Raw genomic sequence first — 16,254 nt, 5'->3', positions numbered from 1 at the left:
CAAAGATGAACTTCTATCCCTGATAGAAGGCTTGGAGGGCTTCAGAGAGATTTGAAGTCGATTTATCTGCTAGAATTTATGGACTGAATAATCGTGTGCACTGATTTTTATACTTTTGCTCATAACGCTTAGAGCGCTCTCTCCTACTATGTCAAATTTTAGGAGAAGAGACAAGATTGTCCATAATGGCTCGCCCTCTGGTGAGTTCTGAGATCAGTTTTGGATGGAATAACGTCAGAGAAGATTTGATTCCAGTTGCTACTTGTAATCCAAAATATAAAACAAGTATCATCAACTATCGTGTTGTGAGTTGTAACGGCGAACGCCTTTTCTTTTATATGAATTTTTATATATTCCTAAGTTTTAAGATTTTATTTATAAGATTAACAAATTCATAAGGCAAATAGATAATAAGTTGAGAGCCTCTTTCAAAAAAAAAAAATATATTAATTAGGAAACGAGATAAAAACCGAATGTTTCTTTCGAAAACTTTCGAAAACTTTCCAGTATCTGAGCCACTAAGAAACCCTATATGAAAAAATCTTGAGCTGATAATTGAGCTGATTTGGCGTTAATTATTTAAATAATCATTTATGTTATCATATAAAGTTTCTAAATTAGTAAACACTGTGTAAATTAATATTAGTCAGTTTTAACTAAGAATATGGTTGAATGTTTATGTTTATTAAGAAGTAAGTTTCTGCGTCGTTTCGTGACAGTCGACGAAACATGGATCCACTGGTATACACCAGAGACCAAGGAACAGTCGAAACAGTGGACTTTACCCGGCGAAAGTGCTCCGAAGAAGGAGAAGACTGCCCCATCGGCCGGAAAGGTGATGGCCACCGTTTTCTGGGATTCACAAGGTGTGATCTACATCGACTACCTGGAGAGGGGCAAAACGGTCACAGGGCTGTACTATGCCGAATTATTGGGCCGATTCGACGTCGAAATGCAGAGTAAACGGCCCCATTTGGCGAAGAAAAAAGTGCTCTTCCACCATAACAACGCACCGGCTCACACATCCGCCGTTGCCATAGCCAAATTGGTCGAATTAGGCTACGAACTGCTGCCCCATCCACCGTATTCTTCAGATTTAGCCCTGTGCGACGTCTTTTTGTTTGCAAACTTGAAAAAGTCACTCGCCGGGCAGAAATTTAAGTCGAATCAGGAGGTAATCGCTAATGGGTAGATACGAGACCAAAGCTCACTGCTGCTTACAACAATCGAAAACACAGAACGATTGGTAAGAAACCTATTCAAGTGACAACGGTGAATCAAGCTCAAGTATTACGCAATTTTGCTCAAGAATGCGTAAGAAGGAAGCCAAAGTTCAAAGTTGGTGATAAAGTGAGAGTGAGTAATGCAAAGCAAATATTTGAAAAAGGATATACACCGAATTGGTCTACGGAATTATTTACTATTGCATGTGTAGTTTCATCAAATCCAACTATTTATCACTTGAAAGATTATCAAGATCAGCCTATACTTAGGGTTTTTACGAGCAGGAACTACAAAAAACGAAACATCCCGATATATATCTGGTTGAAAAAATTATTAAAAGTCGTGATAATTGAATGTTTGTGAAATGGTTACAATTCAATAATTCGCATAATAGTCGGATAGGTAAAAGTGAACTGTAGAAAAAAAGAGTTTGAGTCTAAACTTATGTATGTAGATTTAAGGATAAATAAATAAACATTTGATGTAAAAATACGATTGGAGTATTTATTTATTAATAATAATGTGTCTACGCGCTACTAAATTCTAGACAGTTTCCTCTGATAATTTATAAATAAATTAAGTTTATTGGCCTTTTCCGTCAAATCGTCCATCAAATTTTGATTTTGTGTAATTGCATTCAATCGCTTGGATGACAGTAACAGTTGAAATTCGTCGTCAATCTCAACAATTATTTTGTCACCAAATCATGTTGTAACTGGCTTTACTTTGATGATCATATACTTGCATCCTTTCGTCAATTCACTAACTTTTTGGTGTGCTTAAATTCGCCACGTGCAATAATATTTAGTTGAGTAAGATCCATTTGTAAAAGAAACAAATGAGTAATAACGACTCAACTTGTAGAAAGGAAAAAATGAATTGTAGAATATTTTGTATTTACCTGAAAAGTGAAATAAATTTTTTCTTTCAATCACTAAACTTTGAAATTTTAGCGACAAATCTAGCTTCGGCGCGATGGGTGCCGCGTTTGCTCACTCTGGACAACAAGCGCAACCGCGACACAACTTCAGAGCAATGTCTGACGCTGTTTAAGCGCAATCCGAAGGAGTTTCTGCGTCGTTTCGTGACAGTCGACGAAACATGGATCCACTAGTATAATATACACCAGAGTCCAAGGAACAGTCGAAACAGTGGACTTTACCCGGCGAAAGTGCTCCGAAGAAGGAGAAGACTGCCCCATCGGCCGGAAAGGTGATGGCCACCGTTTTCTGGGATTCACAAGGTGTGATCTACATCGACTACCTGGAGAGGGGCAAAACGGTCACAGGGCTGTACTATGCCGAATTACTGGGCCGATTAGACGTCGAATTGCAGAAAAAACGGCCCCATTTGGCGAAGAAAAAAGTGCTCTTCCACCATGACAACGCACCGGCTCACATCTCCGCCGTCGCCATAGCTAAATTGGTCGAATTAGGCTACGAATTGTTGCCCCATCCACCGTATTCTCCAAATTTAGCTCCGTGCGACTTCTCTTTGTTTCCAAACTTGAAAAAGTCACTCGCCGGGCAGAAATTTGAGTCGAATGAGGAGGTAATCGCTGTCACGGAAGCCTACTTTTCAGACCTCGAGGAAACGTATTTTTCAAACGGGTTAAAGCAGTTGGAGCATCGCTGGGCCAAGTGTATCGAACTAAAAGGAGACTATGTTGAAAAATAAAACGCCACTTTTCTAAAATTTTCGTTTTTCATTTGTAGGCTAAGTACTTATCGGATCACCCTCGAATATTTAGTTTTAAGTAGTTTAACCCTTAACTTGCACACCTCATTTTGGCCACGTAACTGCTCGGTGGGGTAAATCTACCCCAGCCCGAAAAATATCGAATAAAATAGAGACTTAGATATTTTGCTATGAAAATTTTTTCTAGTATATATTAAACTTTTTACTACAAAAAAAATATTCAGATTAACAATTTTTAATGTTACATACACTGAAAAAAATTGTTGAAAAAAAAAAAAATTTTATTTATTATAAAAAATTGTCTGGGGTAAATCTACCCCACATAGCAGTTAAGAGTATTCAACGTAGCTTTGCATGTATCTATTATTAATAATAGTACCTAAATTTTGACCAAAAAGGTACCAGTGGGTCCATCTCTTATGAGAGGTCTTATTTTTTGCTCCGTCCCGCTTCTTTGGAAAACTCACGCCTTCAGTCCAATTAACGTCACCAAAATTGGACAAGAAAATCCTCCTACGACTGAGAAAAATGGGACTAATTTTATGATGAAGCTTTTTTGAAGGGATGAGAAAGGGAAAAACCACCCAATCACCCTCAGCTAATAAAAGGCTCTGCACAATCTGAGGCTCGGAGAAGGCTCTCTAACGTTCACTCTCTAGCTTAGAAGCGAGTCTTGGACTAGGCTTGCAATAATTACCGTTAGCCAAGCAGCAGCACGAAGATAAGAAGATTTGAAGTAAGATTTATTGTAAGCGCGCAAAGCTACGATAAATAAAGTGTCAAAAGTAAAGAAGAAATAATAAAAGTGAGTTAAAATAAAATAAAATCATGTCTATTCTCTCTTTCACTATTGAGCATTCACGAAGTCGCTCTTCCTTTTTTTATTAACGCTGTTGTGGCAAGGGTGGCACTTCGTTCCCCTTTTTGCCTCTGTGGCAGTATTGTGTTCGCACTTTGGCAAAGTTAAAATTATGCGCGTCAAAAACTTTCTCAGCAATATACACGATCATCCCGGTTTACATACGTGGACATAGGTCAAAAAGAGCGTAAATGTGAAGACGTCACAGAGTTAATAAGAAGCAAGACTCGACCTGTCGTTATTTTACATGGGTGAGATATGAGATGTGACCAAACATTTACTCTTAATATTTATAAAGTTATGACGTCACGACTGTTTACCGTGGGCTCGTTGATTTGAACGAAAAATAAGCCAGAATTTGAGCGAGAAAAAGCCAGCCACACAAACCGATGTTGAGGGGAAAATTGGGAAATGCAGGTCGAGGCCTGAACACTATTTAATTCCTCATTTCTTCGCTTTTTATTTTATAAAGTTTCGATTAATTACGTTTGACATAAGTATTTTATTTATGTATTAACGATATTCGCGTATGATCCCCTTATACATAGTATGTTATAACATATGAATATCTGTATTAAGTTTTTTATATACTGATCAATTAAAGTTCCTGCCACTTATGCTTCTGTATCAAATTTCTATTCTGATTTTTAAAACTTGTTTTTTATAAGCAAGGATGGAACTATATAAAAGAATCTACTGATGTAATTAGATCATTGAGTTGTACATAGATGTCATCTCAAACTTCGACTTTTACTTCAAATTACACGTGTGATCATAAAAGATCGCTTTTATTCCATTGGTATATAAAATACTATTAATGACATAAATAATTAAATATTTCCTTCAGAATACTTAAAATTAAAATATAATTTATTTATTTCAGACAGCAATTGCATCTCAACAACAACGGCAAACATTGACAAGTGGGATATTCAATCAAGAAAAACATTCAGCAAGCAGTTCACAGTCTAGTTTTACGATAGCTTCAAAAGCTTCTGGTATTACAACAACCACTAAATCAGCATTGCTTTCAAATGCAACAAATGCTATAAATCATTTTATTAACAAAAACAGAATCAGTTCCAGAAATATTGATGATGATCTTTTATCTATATCTTTAGATGACCTTGATCTTTTATCGTCAAAATCTAAAGCTCAAGATGTAGAATTAGCTATTATCAAGTACTCAGAATTTTTGAATAATCTAATAGGACGTTTAACAAGTAATCAAGATCAAATACCTTTAACTGTAGAAAAAACTCCTCTCTTACTTGACCGAGTAAATGAAATCATCAGAAAAGCTTGGGCTGTTCCTACATATGGTCACGAATTAGGATATAGTTTATGTAATACTTTACGTTTGGGAGGTGGTCTTGATATTTTAATGTTTAATTGTATATCTAATGACAGTAAGCTACAGTTTTCCTCAGCTCGCCTTTTAGAACAGTGTTTAACAACAGAAAATCGAGCATATGTTGTTGATAACGGTCTTGAAAAAGTTGTAAATGTCGCATGTATGTGTACTAAAAATATCAACTCTGTTGAACATTCTCGTGTTGGTACGGGTATTTTAGAGCATCTTTTCAAACACAACGAAGGAACATGTAGTGATGTTATACGATTAGGTGGTCTTGATGCTGTATTGTTTGAGTGTCGAAAAAATGATGTAGAAACATTAAGACATTGCGCCGGTGCTTTAGCAAATTTGTCATTATACGGAGGAGCAGAAAATCAAGAAGCTATGATCAAGCGAAAAGTACCTATGTGGCTCTTTCCATTAGCTTTTCATAACGATGATAATATTAAATACTACGCATGCTTGGCTATTGCAGTTCTTGTAGCTAATAAAGAAATTGAAGCAGCTGTTTTGAAATCTGGCACTTTAGATCTTGTTGAGCCATTTGTAACTTCACACAATCCTTTCGAATTTGCGAAATCTAATTTGGCTCATGCTCATGGGCAAAGCAAAAATTGGTTAGAGCGCTTGGTTCCTGTTCTGAGTTCAAAACGAGAAGAAGCTAGAAACTTAGCTGCCTTTCATTTTTGTATGGAAGCAGGAATAAAAAAACAACAAGGAAATACTGAAATATTTCGTTTAATTGGAGCAATAGAGCCGCTTAAAAAGGTAGCGAGTTGTCCTAATGCGATAGCTTCAAAATTTGCTGTCCAAGCTTTAAGACTTATTGGCGAAGAAATTCCTCATAAGTTAAGCCAGCAAGTACCACTCTGGTCAAGTGAGGATGTACGTGAATGGGTAAAACAAATTGGCTTTGCTGAATATGCAAATAACTTTATAGAAAGTCGGGTGGATGGCGATCTTCTTCTTCAGTTAACAGAAGAAAATCTTCGTGAAGATATTGGACTTACAAATGGCATAAAAAGAAGAAGATTTACAAGGGAGCTACAGAATTTGAAAAAAATGGCCGATTATAGTAGTAGAGATGCTGGAAATCTAAATAATTTTCTTCAATCTGTAGGCCTAGAGTTTTCAATTTATACATATAGTATGCTAAATGCTGGAGTAGATAAGGAATCTATAAAAAATTTAACCGAAGATCAGTTGCTAACAGAATGTGGGATTATAAATAGCATACATCGGCTAAGAATATTAGATGCTATAAAAAATACTCAATATAATCAATTTAATCCCAGTGAAAATGAATCCCCAGATAAATCCCTTGATGTTTTTGTTAGTTATAGAAGATCAAATGGCTCACAATTAGCTAGTTTACTGAAGGTACATCTACAACTTCGAGGATTTTCAGTATTTATTGATGTAGAAAGATTAGAAGCTGGAAAATTTGACAATAATCTCCTACAAAGTATAAGACAAGCCAAACATTTTTTACTTGTTCTCACACCGAAAGCTTTAGAAAGGTGCATTGAAGATATAGATTGTAAAGATTGGGTTCATCGGGTATATCTTTCTTCTGATATACACTCTGCAACAAAATTATCGCAACAACATTTTTTATAGAAAAATTGCCATTTTTCAAATGCTTGTAATTCGGTCAATTTTCATCGTATTGAGATCAGTTTTTTTTATTTTGTAGGAAATTTCGTGTACTTTTGAAAAAAATAATTTCCAATAGTTGCAAGATAATACGACATTGCTATGCCTTAATGAGACCTACCAATTTTTTTTCTTGAAAAATGCAATAGTTTGCACGTTTACCTGGATTGGCAAAAATTTTTTCTCAAAAAACCACAAATACTATCTTAAACTACTCTTTTCAACGAGTATTTAAAAAAAAATTCGAACTTCCACGATTTTTTTTGACCGAGTTATGTCATTTTAAAAATATACAACTGTTCTAGCCAAATACTGCCAACATCAACATTACCCGATACGTAGCCCTGAAAAATTATCAGATCACAGTTAACAAATTCGTCTCCCGGAAGCTATTCTAAACTCTCATAAACTAAGAAACCACATTGATGTTCGCTTTTTTTTTAATTAATCCATGACAAGTGTAACTTTATTTAAAATTACATCACTACGTTTTCGTTGGATTGAATATTGCACCTCCACACTTTTGGTATAATTATCAACCCTAACCGACAATTCAATTTAAGAAAAATAAAGTAAATGTTCAAGGCGGTATACTGGTCAAGAGTTAAGGTAAAAGATCATTCAACATTCATTTTATTCCACAGAGTACATAGCAATTAAAAATTACAGTAACATATACTTAAGTGAAATGCCTCGGCTTACTGAAATCCAATCTGCTGAAATTTTTGCCCTACTAGAACCGGGACTAAGTCAAAGCAATATATCTATAAGAATGGAAATTAATCGCTCAACGGTGTCACGCGTTTTTAGTGAGTATGAAGAAACAGGTTCTTATCGCCGGAGGCCTGGTCAAGGTCGACATAGAATTACCACGAATCGAGAGGATCGCAACATTGTTAATGAAACCCTGTGCAATCCAAGGCAAGTTGCGCGACAAATTAAGAATAATGCTTTACCTGGCAGACGAATTAGCGATCAGATGATAAGAAGATGCCTTTACAAAAGGGGTTTGAGTTTACGAACTCGTGTCAGAGTGCTTAATTTAGAACCAGTTCATCGACAAATTCGTCTAAAGTACGCCATTATTATCCACATTGGTCATCTAGAGACTGGAGATATGTGTTTTTTACAGATGAATCTCAATTTTGTCTTTACGGAAACGATGCTAGGATTTGAATTTGGTGTTGTAGATAGCGGTTTGCACCAAGTCACATTGATCCAACTCGAACATTTGATGAAGGATGCGTTATGATATGGGGTGAAATTTCAATGAACCATCGATCAGATTTAGTGATCCTCCCATCACCTCCAGGACTAACGGTGGAACGTTACATAAACGAAGTTTTATGCCCTCGCGTAATTCCAATGTGTCGGCAAATAGGCCGTAATTTCATCTTAATACAGGATAATGCACGCCCCCATATTACAAGGATAGTTTATACTCACTTGAAAGAAAACAATTTAAAGGTATTGTTTCATCCTTCTAATAGCCCAGACCTTAATTTTGTAGAGCATGTATGGAACATGATGGGTAAGCGATTACGGAGATTAGAGAGACCTCCCGTTAAGTTCCGAGAGCTTGAGAGAATGCTGAATGAAATTTGGCACCAAATACCTCAAGGGTTAATTAGAGCATGCATTAATATGTAAAAATATTTAGGAGGGTAATTCATCAGCGAGGTAGCAATACACGGTACTACAGGCCTAAGGCGCATAGGGTTTGGAGTTAAAACATACTGAGGAAGTGACGAGCCGCGGGATCCTTAGTTTAAGAAACGGTTTAAACAATCGGTCCTTTTCAGGGCCACAATGATGTATAAATCCGACCAACAACGTCCTCGCGGTATGCATTGGGTAATGCTGATGTTGGCGGTATTTGGCTAAAACATAGGAATATCTTTAAAATGGCATAACTTGGTCAAAAAAAATCGTAAAAGGTCGAATTTTTTTTCAAATACTCGTTGAAAAGTATACTTTAAGATGGAATTTTTGGGCTTTTTGAGAAAAAATGTTCACCAATCCAGGTAAACGTGCAAACTATTACGTTTTCCAAGAAAAACAATTGGTAGGTCTGATTAAGACATAGCAATATAGTATTATCTCGCAGCTATCGGAAATTATTTTTTCCTAAAAGTACACAAAATTTCCTGCAAAATAAAAAAACTGATCTCAATACGATGAAAATTGACCGAACTACAAGCGTTTGAAAAATAGCAATGTTTCTATAAAAAATTTTGTTGCGATAATTTTGTTGCAGAGTGTAAATTGGTTCTGAATTATCTTTATTTAAAACTTTAAGTACTCACTATTTTTTTACAGGAGATAGTAGCTGCATTACAGTCACAATGTAATATAATCCCTATAATAGATAATTTTCATTGGCCTGAGCCAGAACAACTACCTGAAGATATGAGAGCAGTTTGTCACTTCAATGGAGTGAGATGGATCCACGATTACCAGGATGCTTGCGTTGATAAACTTGAAAGGTAAATAAAAGTATAAGAACAAGATTAAATGGATTTTTTACTTCAATTAAGCTGCAAATAATCGATAGTTTCTATTGTGATTATTATAATAAGTGTCAAAATGTAATGATAGGAAAAGATTGAAATTTGGTTAAGACAATGAAAGTTAATTAAAAAATCAATTCTATTGAATACTTAGTTGCAAAAAAGAAATTATATTCTCTAAGGCGTTTGAAAATAATGTTTTACTTTTGAGAACATAAATTGCAATTAATAATTATGTATGACCGGATCCATTTCAGATCGGGCAGGCCTACGGCAATGATATCTCCGATTGACTCGGCTGTGGAGTATGTTATTTTACTTCAAAAATAAGCCGACACGTATTTTTTTTTTTTTTCGATTAGACCTCTACATCATTTTTTACGAGTATTTTAAAAAAGTGGTTAAAAAATAAATTTTCTAAAAATGAAATATTAAAATTTTAAAAAATGCTCTATATTTTCTAATTTTTTTACTTAATATGTTATTTATAGCTTATTTTACTGTATTTCTTATACTCTTTCGAATGCGCCATGCAGAATAAAAAAATATTGAAAATTGGCGGGAAAAACTCAATTTTTCGAAAAAATTTCAAACTCAATTTTCTCAAAAAAGCCATCGTTTTTTTTCAAATTTTTATGATAGATTAAGCATTACAAGACCTTTAAATTGGTATAGGAGTGATCGCGTACTTTTACGTTTTAGTGATAAAATATCGATTTTTCGTTTTTTTTTGCCCAAAACATTGATAATTATAGTTTTAACATGTGAAACGTGTTTATATATATAGATATAGATATATATGGGACGATCCATGTCAACCGGATCACTGCTGTGTCCAAAATTTGATGTGACCAAAAAAATCGTGCAACGACTCATTTTAAAGCTTAGGATATCTACTTTCTGATGCTGTGTGCGCCTTTGCAAAATCCAACATGGCGGCTCCAATATGGCGGCTACAAGAGACAAACTCGTAAACAAAAAATTTGATTTTTCAAATTTTTAGTAATAAATGTTAAAAAAATTAATATTTCATATTTTTTTATGAAAATCTGGCTCATTTCCTACAAAAAAGTAACAGAGACCATTTTCGCTAAAATGAAAAATAAAAAAGTTATAATTTTTTGAAAATTTTGAAAAATAAAAAACTTTGCGATTTTTTTACTCAGAAGGAAATGACTTTGGAAAAAAAATTTAAGGAACAAAATTGCTTGAAATTCATCAAAACACAAGTGTGAATTTTTTCGAATTCCTTTGAGCGATTTTTTGCTTTATGGATTTATCGGATTGTTTGAAAAATTAAAAAACTTCCCAAGATCTTTTACAAAAATTCATATGTAGTCTACGACTAATTATAAGAGCTTTTTATTTTATAAGATTGTTCAGTGAAGGCGATCCTTTTTGAGTAAATCGAAAAAGTAACTTGGACCGCTAGACACCAACCAGATAACCCACGCAAGCTCAGGAGAAGCTGTTTATAAATAAAAATGTAAGAAAACTAACCCCAAGCTATTGAACCTGCGTGCCCAGGGGCAGCAATTTTTAAATTATAATGAGAATAAACTAGTGAGGCCAATAACCAAATAACCCACACAAGCTATGGGCAAACTGTTTGCAATTAAAAATTCAATAAATTATAACCCCAAGGCGTTAAACATGTGTACCCGGGGGATAGCTGTTTTTAAATTATACTGGGAATAATGCAGTGGTTAGATATGGTGTAAGATATTGTCCAATTCATGTACAACTGTTGTTAATTCTAATATTGTATTATATCCACATTATCTTTTGCAGCCGCGTAGCGTTTTACTATCAATTTATTGTTAGTATTTGGAATAAACGCATGGCTACTTTGAATCTTGGTTACAACAGGTGGGTTGGGGAATTTTCTTTTTAATGTATCAGATAACCTCTTATGTTCTTCATTTGTATAGTAAAGAAATTGTATGTTCTTGAACTTTTCCTTAGCCCATTCAAAGAGAGTTATAGAATTTAATATAGCATTTTTGGTTCAGCTTGTAAGCTATATCGGGTTGCCTCACTCTTCAAAGAAGCACCTAGTCCATCACAGATGCATTTACCATGATACGTTGCATAACAGTGCCATTCCGCATCAATTAGAAAATCAGTCTTGTGATGGGCAAGGTGCATCATTTGAGTTCTATTCTGAAAATGTTGCTTGGCACCATCAGATATATAATAAATTTTTGTACTTTTTGGACACAACATTTTAATTATCGGTATCACTTTCTGCTGCATTAAATAAACTGCTGTTGCATCATGGGTTGTGCAATCTGATAGTAAAATCATGTTGCGATGTTTTAATTCGGCATTGGAGCGATAGTAAAATGCAACAGTAAAAACCGAACATTGGTCATTGTTATAATGGAAAGCTTGAGCGGCATCCTGAGCCACGTATGCATAATTTTCCACACAATCACAGTGTAGCAATATTTCATTTTCTTTTAAATTTTCCCTTTTATCAGATATAAATTTTGTTTGTTCATTTGATATAAAACTATGCGTAATGAGAATTTTGATGCGATCACACAATACTTCTATAAATTCATCTGAGGGAAGACATTCTTGTTTGAGGGTACAGCGATCAGTAGATTGCCAAGTGCTGAATATAACTTGTTCGATTTTATTTTTTTTCAATAATTCCAAAAGGAAGTCGGAAAGCTTCTCAGTATTAGGACATTTGTTACACTGTAGCAAATGACAATCAGTTGTAGGTTTCTTACACTGAATGAATTTAAAACAATCTTTGTAGTCACATAATTGAAATTCAGAATCCCTGCTCAAAAATTTAAGATTTATAGCATCTAACATTAGTTTAACATTCTGGTGAGTCGTGCATATGCAAACGCTGTGTGTTCCTGATCATCCAGCTAAAACACACCATTTAGGACGCAGCTCTGCGAACTTAGATGATCCAATAAGATGTTCTGGATATTTCTCCTTGAACATGAAATGTAAAACTTTAACATCATACAGTAGTAAATGTTTTTGTTTAGAAACTATCACACCATCTATCTTGACCTTGATAACTTTTTTTTATGCGGCATAATGCGACCGTTTGTGTCATTTTCGTAAAATTCAATAACTTTCGATACAGTTTCTTCATCTATATTTTTTCCCCTTTTGAAAGGTGTGTGATGATACGTCATCACACGAAAAATTATACACTACCGGCACGATGCGGCAGAACAGCCACGACCGCATACACCCACCCACGCACTCCCGGATCTCGCGAACTATGACCTCTAGAAGTCTCCCTGACCGATTCGCACGACCCTTACGCTCGCGTACAACCCCTCGCGCACTCACGACCCGATCCGACCCTCCCCCGGGAAGCTAGAAGCCCCTAAAGTTTCCAGCCGCGATCAGCTGATCGCAAGCCCCCGTTAGTTAAGGTAGGCCTAGCTAGACTAGAAGTAGGAGCGACCGAGCGCGTGAGAGCAAGCGAGACCACCGATGCTAGACCGATCGGAAGCGAGCGAGGGGAATCGGTAAGACCAACGAGCGGTGGATAGAAGAGGATAGACAAGCGACGCTAGTTGACTGGCCAATCGTTATCAGCTTAGGGGTGGTCGGACTAATGAGTGAAAACCGACGCTATCTTCGCGACCAGTAGGCAAATTAGGCGCGAAGACCCGACCAATAAACAAATTGCGCGGGCAAAGAACATTAATATAGACGGCGCTGAGACCCGGCTTAGCAACAAGCCAGCCAATCGACAATAACGAAGGGGAAGTAAGTTAGGAGAAGCGGCGCGTCGCCGAAAGACGGCGCGCCAGTAACCGTTAAGCCTCGACGGTGAGTAGTCCCGCCGAGCCTCGCTGTCGCGCGGTACCCAAGCAGAGAAAATAGATAAAGCAGAGGAAATAGATAACGCAGAGGAAATAGTGAAAGTAGCGAATACAGAGAGGAAATAGTGAAAGTAGCGAGTATAGGAAGAAGATAGTGAGAAAAGTGAGAGTAGTAGAGGAAATAGTGAAAGTAGCGAATACAGAAAGAAGATAGTGAGAGCAGTGAGTACAGAGAAAAACGGTGAGAGTAGTGAGGAAAATAGCGATAGAAAAATAGGAGCAACGACAGCACCAATAACGGAGACGCACACGACAATAGTAGCGGCTGCTACAGCAGCCTTGGCGGCCGTAGCCGCGATAGTAATTGCCCGAAAAACTAACAGGAGTAAGTACCTTCTTTTCTACTACTGATTTTCTTTGTATGACCGATGATCGCGAGATTGCCGCGCATGGCCGACCGCCGCGTTTCGGGAGTGCCGCACGACCTTCGCGCGTTCGATATAATAACATTCGCGCTCATTATTGCTGACCTCCGAAAATCTTTTATCGAGCCGTCGTATTATCATTGTCCGCAAGACGAAGTTGCCGCGTAATTACCGAACGGGAGTGCCGCATGACCTTCGCGCGCATTACGCCTTGTGATCGAACATGTTTGCCGTTGTCTCCGAGCTTTTCTTTGTCACGTCGATTCTTTGTTCCGCATCTGAAATTGTCGCATGATCGCCGAATGTCCGCGCGCGGGTATGCCGTATGACCTTCGCGCGCCCGTTGCCGTTGTTGCGCATGTTTTTGCCACCGACCTTCCAAGCATCGTTTTGAGTGTCGCCGTACTGTTGTCATCCGAGAAACGAGTTTTCCTTAGAGTGTGCGTCTATGAATTCCTTTCCCGAGTCGACCTAAACATTACACGAGTCGTGCTAGACCTTCGTTCGACCGGCAGAATTCGGATACATTGTCGCCTTTATTTTGCTCGCGATCGTTGCTACAAAGTACCGTCAACACCGCGAACAGTAGCTAACCTTCGTGCGACCGATCGAATTCCTTCACTTATTTGCCTTGAACGAACTGGAATTTTCGCCGCGAGTAAACAGACCGACGTCGTGTAATCGTATCCGAAGTCCGAAGTATCCAACTGAATTATTGTCTGCCTAGACCGACTTCGCGTCGTAGTACGCCACTCGCGTCCCCCAGTAACCTAGACCAGGCTGACCATCGCGAGGGATAGATCACTGGGGTTGACCTGGGAAGTTTTCTTTTGCCGAATAAACCTGAATTATTTTAAGTCTGACTTGTTATTGACTGTACCCACTTGATCGCCTCATCCCCCGTAGCTTTCGCGATCGGTTTGAGACCGGTAAGCGCGTGCGCGACTGCCCTGATTATCACCTAGCCGATAGCCGCCGTCGCAGGAACTACGCCACCAGTCCAGGGAAGGAGCTATCCCCTGAACCACTAGTCTGTCAGTCGGGGCGCCCCTGTAACGCCCCCCTCGATGTACCCGCTTCTGGGTTAAGAGCCGCCACGCCCCGAACTTCTTCTAGCTAGCCGAACGAGCCGCAGCCGTGGGTGGCCTTGTAAACCACCCGTTGCCCCCTTTCCCCTTTTCGCTCGATACGCTTTAGACTCGAACGAATTCGTCGCCTAGGACTTCGCGCTCCCGCTTCATTCTTCACAGGTGATAGCCGGCCACGCGCGCAAAGAACACCGACGGCGACGAGGAGGGAGGCAACGGGGAAACCACCCGACCTCACAGCGACCAGCAGGACTTTGCCGAGAACCAGCCAACGTTGCAGCGCTACCTGCTCTCCTAACGCGAGAGTACGGTAGCTGGCGCCCAACAAAAATTAAAATAAAGCTGCAAACGTTGTCTCGGCTGACTGCGCGCCGCTGGCGACAGTGCGAGACCGGAAAAATACCCGTCTATTATTTTTCCCCTCCCTCTCCCCCATCGCAGGTGGTACTGATAATACTTCATCAGAATTTTTCAAATCCTTAGAGTTTTTTGCCAGTCTATAAGAACATTTAAATTCTTCCATGATTGTACGAATGCTCCAACAATCAGGAGCTATAGTGAGAATAGACGTATGCATTGGATCATTTTCAGATAAACTTAGGAATTTCTTTTTAAGGCCATTCAAGAGTTCTTCTAACTGTTCTTCTCTAGATTTGCATGCAAGTTCTTCCAAGGAATCATCAAATTTCATGTCCTCTATACTATCATTTTTACTGCAGGATTCGCGTATTTCTTTATTCGGAGGTTCATTCAAGGAGTCATCGAATTCCATGTAATCTCGATTATTACCTTCAAAAGAAAGATTTTTATGAGAGTTATAAATACTTTTTCTGCAAGTGTGACAAATTTTTGATAGCGGATGCAAATTTGGATAGGACTCAAAAATACCTTGCGAAATATTCCGCAAGTTTTTACCCACATGACCATCTTTACCCAGTGGGTTACAACATCTCTTAGAATGGAGATTTTATGACGAATCAGTTATGTCCACAGTTACTTGTAAAAACAATGGAAATAAAATAAGAAAATTAAAAGAAATGAAACAAGTAGGAAATACACCAACTATACTGAAAAGGATTGTTGGAAATTGACCACCGATGTTCCGCACAAACCTGGAAAATTATCTCAATAACTATCCTGAGAAGGACGGTTACTGAGTTTCTACCGATACTGAGTACCACCCAATATATCAGAAAAACGACTATCTTGAAAAAGACTGTCGTTTCCGAAAATAAAAGGCGTAGAAAGAACAAGCTAAAATAGACCAACTAATTTAAAAAAAAGTTCTTATATTTAGTCGTAGACTACGTATGAATTTTTGTAAAAGATCTTGGGAAGTTTTTTAATTTTTCAAACAATCCGATAAATCCATAAAGCAAAAAATCGCTCAAAGGAATTCGAAAAAATTCACACTTGTGTTTTGATGAATTTCAAGCAATTTTGTTCCTTAAATTTTTTTTCCAAAGTCATTTCCTTCTGAGTAAAAAAATCGCAAAGTTTTTTATTTTTCAAAATTTTCAAAAAATTATAACTTTTTTATTTTTCATTTTAGCGAAAATGGTCTCTGTTACTTTTTTGTAGGAAATGAGCCAGATTTTCATAAAAAAATATGAAATATTAATTTTTTT

The 16,254-nt window shown here is 37.4% G+C and overlaps 1 protein-coding gene across 4 annotated transcripts in view; it reads left to right on the top strand.

Moving 5' to 3' along the window:
• The window catches only part of LOC131667483 (NAD(+) hydrolase sarm1), an 836,900-nt gene that overhangs the window by 620,106 nt on the left and 200,540 nt on the right, over positions 1-16,254 (top strand). For all 4 annotated transcript variants that reach the window (XR_009302201.1, XM_058940916.1, XM_058940936.1 and 1 more), the window contains exons 6-7: positions 4,665-6,698; positions 9,114-9,280. Coding sequence is in view for 3 of the 4 variants with exons in the window: in XM_058940916.1 (XP_058796899.1) it covers positions 4,665-6,698; positions 9,114-9,280 (2,201 nt within the window). In the remaining variant the exon portion in view is untranslated. The remainder of the gene's footprint in view (positions 1-4,664; positions 6,699-9,113; positions 9,281-16,254) is intronic.

This window comes from Phymastichus coffea, unplaced genomic scaffold, assembly GCF_024137745.1.
Source record: "Phymastichus coffea isolate CEN01 unplaced genomic scaffold, Cenicafe_Pcof_1.1 PCOF00005, whole genome shotgun sequence".
Lineage (NCBI taxonomy): Eukaryota > Metazoa > Arthropoda > Insecta > Hymenoptera > Eulophidae > Phymastichus > Phymastichus coffea.
The sequence above is the reverse complement of the archived record's forward strand: the minus strand, read 5'-3'. Positions and strand labels throughout refer to the sequence as shown.